Source organism: Sardina pilchardus, chromosome 22 (genome assembly GCF_963854185.1).
Source record: "Sardina pilchardus chromosome 22, fSarPil1.1, whole genome shotgun sequence".
NCBI classification, from domain to species: domain Eukaryota; kingdom Metazoa; phylum Chordata; class Actinopteri; order Clupeiformes; family Clupeidae; genus Sardina; species Sardina pilchardus.
Window position 1 is genome coordinate 21,565,252 of NC_085015.1, and position 7,705 is coordinate 21,572,956.

At 46.2% G+C, this 7,705-nt stretch overlaps 1 protein-coding gene across 1 annotated transcript; it reads left to right on the forward strand.

Moving 5' to 3' along the window:
* Nucleotides 1-216: 216 nt before the first annotated feature.
* LOC134070619 (cerebellar degeneration-related protein 2-like) lies at nt 217-7,288 on the forward strand. Its single transcript, XM_062527011.1, has 5 exons — nt 217-590; nt 1,691-1,803; nt 3,259-3,407; nt 3,804-3,956; nt 5,209-7,288. The coding sequence occupies exons 1-5, from the start codon at nt 509-511 to the stop codon at nt 6,107-6,109; spliced, it is 1,398 nt and encodes a 465-aa protein (XP_062382995.1). The 5' UTR covers nt 217-508; the 3' UTR covers nt 6,110-7,288.
* The last annotated feature ends 417 nt before the right edge of the window (nt 7,289-7,705 follow it).

Sequence of the window (7,705 nt, forward strand, 5' to 3'; positions counted from 1 at the left end):
ATTTAACAAATTAAGTTGGACAGGGCTGTATTTAGGCTGGCTTTGATATCACATTATCTTCTTCTGATCAAGTTTAGGGAGCCTTAAGTTTCTCACTACAGTCCTACAATGAAATTGTAGGCTGTCCAATCAACCTAGCCTATTAGATAGGTGAAAGGCTACAGAAAGCGCAGTGACCACTTTTCGACGCACATCCTTTGCCTTACGTCACGTTATCAGAGGTACGAGGAGCTTGCCACGTTATAGCACGTATCTATGGACGTTGCCGAGGGGAGGGTACCGTAAGCTTGCTCTCTGTCTGCAGTCTTGCACCACAGCGGTGCTCAACCACAGCATGCTCTTCGAGATTCACACAGCGGAAACCGGCTTTTGAACAGCGCCTGAGGATAAAGCCAAACGCAGGCGGATAACCCGAAGAGAGAGCCATAAATGTGCTTGCTGCTTCCAGGGGCAGGTGCAGGAATAGGCTCCGGAGTTTAGGGACAAAGCTTTTGTGTGGAAGAAGAAGATGCTGACAGACATGATTGTGGAGGAGGAATTCGAAATTAAAGAGGAGGAACCTTGGTTCGACCACCAAGACCTCGAGCATGGTAAATGGTTTTGAATGATTAATATATGAGTAAACCCGGCGCGCTCTCAGCCGTTGAGATATAATGTTACGAATTTGTAGCCTAATCTGTAGACTATAACGTTACCAGAACGCTTTCTAGGTTTTACGCGCATGACAAAGATTTGTGGGAGCGCAGCGCACTCACTACTAAAGAACGGATATGTGGGTAACATTTATCATTAATAAATAGGTTTATCAAAGATAGGCGATTTCAGTTAATTGAAATGTAGGCTCAGGCTCTTAGGCTACTGCTGCACCTGCTCGAATACAATGCCGCTCACAGTGAAGTCACCGTTGGAAATTTGATAACGGAAGACGTTGGTTGGTTTTGTCACCTATTCTGTGATGCTGCCGATCTTGCTGAAAAAGACAAAACAGGAACGACCCGATCTTAACCTTTACGAACGGCGTGCATAGGCTGAGATTTGTTTTAAAGAAACATTTTAAACATCCTGCTTCCTCCTGCAAAGTCCTGTATGTTCTCATTCACTGGCATTACTGGTAGCAAAAGTTAAGTAGAGCAAATTGACCCTGGAAAGCCTTGTGGTAAGCAGTAAGCTGAATGTTGCTTGACAGTCACCTTCTGTTTCCGTGGACTAGAGGATGACATTCAGTTAAACTGTTACACTCCATAACAAACATTTTCCATGTTGATGTTGATGATCTCCAGACATGGAAAGCATCACGCGGTGACATTCCACTCACTCCATGGGCCTGACTGTCGGTCGGTTGTTCTGTCTCGTGCTCACATGCTCTTGAGTGCTCATGTCATAACAGGCAAATGTTTGGAGCTGGTTTGGGAATTACACCCAAGTCAGTTTTCTTTCATGTCTCTCAAGACGAACACTTTAAACATGGCAGCAATTTGTCTTTTGCAGAGCATGACAGCTAAGCCTCTGTATTTCAATGCAGGTGTATTTATAAATATGAAGGTTCACCAAAAGATCTTATACACAGGACAACCTTGAAAGGCATGTAGTGTTTGGTTCAAAATAAACCTCAAAATTTGAGGTGTGTAATTCAGAAGTCATTACATACAGATTTCCCTTGGCCTTATTCCTTTTCGCTTGTGTTTTATAGATCTCCATTTGGCTGCTGAGTTGGGCAAGACTCTGCTGGACCGTAATCGGGAGCTGGAGGAGGGCCTCAAGCAGATGTATGGCACCAACCAGGAGCAGCTGCAGGAGATTGAGGTGAACCATTTTTTCATGTTCGAGAACCACTGGCAGTGGCACATAGAACCAAACTCTCATTGCATATACACATAGAATCAATATGCCAATATGTCACATCTTTTCTCAAAAGAGCCGTTTTGAAAGGATGACACTTCCATCACGCACACTGGCTACTACTCTTCTAACTGTCTTTAGAGCTACTTGTATTGAAATACTGGCTAGGCACAGAGCTTTCAAAGATTTGAGACCACACATTTTGTCTACGAGGTGATGCTCAACTCAATATTAGTCTAGCCAATCACGTTGAGAGCTTATCTGTTAATATAACAGACTTACAGAATTACTGAGGATGCTCATTTGAATTGGTAATGTGAACTCAATATCCCTAATAAGGTCAAATCAAAGATAAATCCACAGGGAATGTCCTCTGAAGCACAGCGACTGACAGTGCGTATCTCTCTTGCCATGTTTCATTGCTGGAAGAACTAGAAACAGTAAAAGCTGCCATTCAACTCACACATTTGGGTTTGGTCTTGGTTGCAATGAATTGATTCCAAGCTGGAGTATCACCTTGCTTGCATTAAGTGACATGATATGTTGAGGAAATGATGTTCTACATCCTAATGTTTTTTCATTTGCACACACAAATTAACACTAGAGAGACCGTTTTCAGCCAGCTCCAAGGCTCATAGAAAATGGTCTTGTTCAAAACTGGAAGAATAGAGTTTTCCAGTAAAATTTGCGTGGAATAGTTTGTCTGTTGTTGGCATGTATCTATATTTGACACATATTTGGCTGAAGCAGACCATAATATTTAGAGCAGAGATTGCCTATCTTTGTATCTCTTATCCATGTTGTTATTGGATTGATAACCAGGGTCCTGTCCCTTGATGAGCTGACTAAGCCTTTCAGAAGTGTACAGAACGATCTGATCGCGTTGATTATACTTTCACACACAAAAAAGAGCTGCTTTCCCTTGCCATGTGCGCCTCGACTAGCACCTCCAGCAGACTTCTGAACGAATGAGAATGCCTTGACCTTTGAGTCTGCATTGAAGGAGTTCCACATTCCACAGAGGGCGTAATTGAGTGGGAAATGTCAAGTTAATGCAGCGCTCTGTTGTGGTCCATAGTGACATGCCAGTTTGACCAGTTTCTAGCACGTGTTTCATAGTGTTTCTAGTAGATTATTTTTCAAAATTCAGTTAGTTGAATTGAGGTTACTCAATAGCAATAAGAACAACGGCAAGAGGTTAAGAAGTACTCATACACACAATAACCATGGATCAAAAGGAATTCTCAGCTTTTCTCCTGACGATTGCCTTAGTGCAGGATGCCAAGAGTGACACAGAACCTACACCCGCATGGAGTTAGATCCAAGTCTTAAGGAGCAGACAGCAAATAAATAGTATATGTTCAATTTCATGTGCTCATATGTTCCTTCTCTCTTTCCCCCCTGTTTTTGCATCTCCAGTACCTCTCCAAGCAGGTGGACCTCCTTCGGTCCGTGAATGACCAGCATGCCAAGGTGTACGAGCAGCTGGACAACATGGCGCGAGACCTGGAGCAGAGCAACCACAGGCTAGTGATGGACAACCGAGCCGCCCAGCACAAGATCCAAGGGTGAGACCGAGCAGGCCGAGAATGAGAGTCTGGAGAGGCTTAGTCTATTACAAACTTAAAAGTCAGGGGGTTGTTTGAAAACTGACAGTCAAACTATTTATTAAAACGCCATGCAAAAATCGTACTCATTACCAACACCGAAACAGTTGCAGTCTTGGCGCTGATAATAGACTCGTTAGCATGTTAAACCTTCTTTTGGAGATAAAGCTGGTTAGTCCTATATTTTTTTACCCCAAATGTCTGTCCCCAAATGTCTGTTGCTTTTTTTTTTTTTTAATAAAAAGTATGGGAATCACATTACACCCATCACTAGACCCATTGTGCTGTTAGGCTCATGTGGATGGTTGGTAAACGTGGCCATGCTAACAGGTCCCCGGTGTTGTTTCCCCTCTCCAGGCTCACAGACACCATCGAGGGACTGCAGACGCAGGTGGACGAGCTCCAGAGGCAGGTGGTGGGCCTGAGCGCGTCCACGGCAGAGATGGCCGAGATGCAGCGACCGGGCAGCTCCAGGAGTCTGGGGTCAGGGAAAGGACTTGCAAGTGGCAGGTGAGAGCAAGACTGAGCCAAAGATCGTATAGTTACTAAGATGAATCATAAAGGGGTCTTTCAATGGAATGAAATGGCACCACTTCCGCCTCCTAAAGGGGCGTGATCAGTGACGAGATAATCGGTTTAGAACGGTGTAGAATCAGCAGAAGCAGGTGCCTTTGATAACCTTTAATAAGAAATGCTCCCGTTTGCCTCCTAAATGGGAGTGGCAGTTGCGTCACAATGAAACCAGAATTTACCCTCATATGAATCGTCTCGCTTTATAAACCGTCTCTGACTGAGCTGAAGAAGTGTTTCTTCATTAAAACACCCTTGTGTTTAAACAGATTGACATCTAAACACTGAAACAATGTAGGTCTATTGTTTTAACCATATAACCATTTAAAGATTGTGATAACGTCAATCAGGATAAGATGGCAAAGCAAATGAGTTGTCAAGACGTTCAGCCTGCCTTGTTCCCAAGCCTTGTTTACGTTCCAGCAGCCTTTCATCCGTTGCCCTCTGGATGGGAAATCCATGGCGACTAGCCATGTCTTTAATCCTATATGCTAAATTCAGCAATGGCCAGCGAAGATGCTAAAATAGCTCTGGCCTCAAAGTCAAATTGGTTCAACTCTCTTAGGCTAATGGAAGTGTTGCCCCCTTTAAACAGTTGAAGCTACGCAAACCACACTTTATACGTTCATAAACCACATAAACAAGGCTATGGACGAGTCAAAACAGTGAGGGGCTACATCTATCTGTAGAGATGAACTGTCACTTGGTTAAATGGATTACCTGTGAGAAAGTAAACATTGCAGGGTGTTAGCGTGCAAAGTTGACTTCAGTCAGAATGAACCAAGGCCCCATTCAGGTCAGCTGCCTTAACTGATCTGTCCATTCACTTGACCAACCTGATCTGCTTGACCAGTGGATCTGTCATGTCATGCATGACACAGTTTGTGCCACAGGCTTTGACCTAACCTGAGGTCTATTGTGGTCCAGGCACATCCTGTTCTATCTCTGTGCCTGTGTCTTCGTGTCTCACGCCTTAAGACACGCATAGCAGTACATACTGTATGTGATTGTGATGCCTTAAGGGTGTTTTTGTAGATGTGTGTACAATTCTTAAAGTCAAGATACTTGAGAGCTTAAAATTCTGTACATTCTGTATGTTTAAATGTTAAATGAACGTTTAAATTTCATCACATCACACTAAACCTGTTTCTCAAATGCCAATATCTAACTTTATCCGGTCTGTTGTTTGCAGCCAGCATTCCCACAGCGTCTCTGACGATGACGATGAAGATCTGTGCCGGGCCGAAGACGACGCCGAGGACGAGGCGGAGTACGAGGCGCTCGTGAGCTCCGTGCAGGCGCTGCAGGCCCAGCTGGCGTCGGAGCGGGCGCGGCGCGAGGTGGCCGAGCGCGAGGTGGACGCCCTGGTGCGGGAGTGCGGCGAGCTGGACACGCGGCTGTCGCAGCTGGAGGGCTGCCGGGCGCGCCTGGCCGAGGCCGAGACCGAGGTGGCTGAGCTGCGGGAGCTGTGGCGCAACGACGGGGCCCGCAACTCCGCCGCCGGGCGCTTCCTGCCCGACGCCCTCCTCCTGCTGCCGGCCGAGAGGGGCGCCGGGTGCCGGCGTCGGAGCAGCCTGAAGCGCTGCAGCAGCGAGAGTCAGCTGAGGGTGACCGAGAAAGACGGCAGCAGCGGGGAAGATGACGACGACGACGAAGGCGGCGAGCGGGGGGACAGGCTCGGCGGCGGCCTCTGCAGGCACGAGCGGGCGTGCCTGGGCCGGTCGGAGGTGGTGAAGCAGCGCGGCATCTCGCTGCTCAACGAGGTGGACGCCCAGTACAGCGCCCTGCAGGTCAAGTACGACGCCCTGCTGCGGAAGTGCGAGGGGGGCCCGCAGGTCCAGACCAACAAGGCCGTCCAGACACCGGCCGCCACCGCTGCCTCCTCCTCCTCCACCACGACCACAATCGCGGTCGCCACGACCACGGACCTCGACGCCTCTGTCGCGGCTCGCACCCACTCTGTCGCCGTGGGGCTCGAGGAGGACGCCCAGCTGCCCGAATACAAGGTGCTCTTCCACGAGATCTTCAAGTGCATCCAGAGGTCCAAGGCAGACATCGTGCAGAACAGGGCTAAGCCTCGGCACGTCGAGTGAGGCGGGCGGCAGGCCAGGCGCGAAAGAACGTTTACTGTGTCTTATCGGACTTGAGTACTTGGCTGAAGTCCTAAGGGAATTGAGTTGAACAGCTACGGTGGGAGCGGCAATGACGCCATTGTCAGCCAAAAAAAGAAAAAGAAAAAGAAAAGAAAAGAAAGAAGATTGCTCCTCTGCACTTTTAACACCAGTGCCTATTTATGGACCTAATCAACTCAGTTATCCTGCCTTCTCCAAAGTGTTTGGAACAAACAAACCTCCGCTATACTCTCTTTGTAAAATTGCACTTTTTAAAACTAGATAGAGCTCAGTAGAACACAGGATCTCTGATCCGTGGAGTCATGTACGAGCTAGCACGTTTAAACTTGAATTTGGTCTTTCATTGTCGGGGTTGCCTTCTGGCACTGAAGGGCTTGTTCTTGGACTCATGTTCTGCAACATGTGAATGGATTGGATCAGTCAGTTAGGGATGATTTCTATTTAACCTGAGGATTTGAATCTGTACAGCATGGTGCAATAGCTTTTGGTTCGGAATTGTTTTTTGGCTTTAGGGATAATCGAGGAAGTCCTGCTGCGTGGGACGTTCGGCTTGTGTTTATTGGGAACCTTTGAAACGCTTGTATTTCGCAACTTGAATATTATGGTGCTCAGCAAGTTATAATCAACATAAATGGGATCTGATATCTATGTCGGATGTGTTTGATCAAAGTCTAGTTGTGGGTGGTGGCACACCCTTATTCTTACGCTGCAGTTGACTTTAGGATTTCTGAGGTGAAGAATATAGCCGTAGCCATCAACTCCATAAAAATGAACTGGATCTTGACTCATTCAGGAGATTTATACGTTATTTATGTCGAAACACTGTCATGTACCACAAGTTTGTCCATGTTTTATGTCAGTTCTACTCGTAATTAATGTGATGTAGCTTTACACTGGTTTCACTGCACTTTAGGCTACTGCAGGTTTTATTTTTGTTTTGTTTGTACGCATTTTCTTTGTATAAATGTTCCCATGTCGTTTAATTTCTCCTTTAAAATGTGAATGTCATATTATAATGCTTAAAGCACATGATAGTGCTCTTTCTATTTAACTTGAAATAGGCAACTATTCACATTGACATTGTATGACACACTGTTGTCTGTGTATATGTGTCTGAGAATTAGAAAAAAAAACTTTTCACTGGCGTTTTGGTTTCTATTTTTTGCAACAGCCATCCAACACAACCCTTTGAACCCTTGGAAGATAAAACAGCAGTTGATAAGCAAGACATAAACAGCTATGCACTCACACTACCTTCACACCAACTGTTGGGTGAATGTCTTGCGTCACATGGTCAGGTCTGCTTTCAAAATAGAGCACTGGTCCACATAGCAAGGTGTTCTCCAGTTATTCTATGCTCTGTAGCAACACACCCAGACCCAATGGAGGTGGCAGACGAGACCAAAACAGGTGCAAGGCTCAGGTTTGTTGGGGTGCCTTGGTCTGCTGGTTTGCATAATTCATTGTCTAAAAGGCTAGTGTCTCTGAAGTCCTTCACCTGTGCAAATGGGTTCCCCCTCGTTCACATTCAACAGGCATAGACATTAATGAATGCAC

Coding starts and splice junctions, on each gene's coding strand:
- LOC134070619 (XM_062527011.1), top strand. CDS start 509: ATGCTGACAGACATGATTGTGGAGGAGGAATTCGAAATTAAAGAGGAG. Junction 1,804..3,258: donor AGCAGCTGCAGGAGATTGAG/GTGAACCATTTT, acceptor TTGCATCTCCAG/TACCTCTCCAAGCAGGTGGA. Junction 3,957..5,208: donor AAAGGACTTGCAAGTGGCAG/GTGAGAGCAAGA, acceptor TGTTGTTTGCAG/CCAGCATTCCCACAGCGTCT.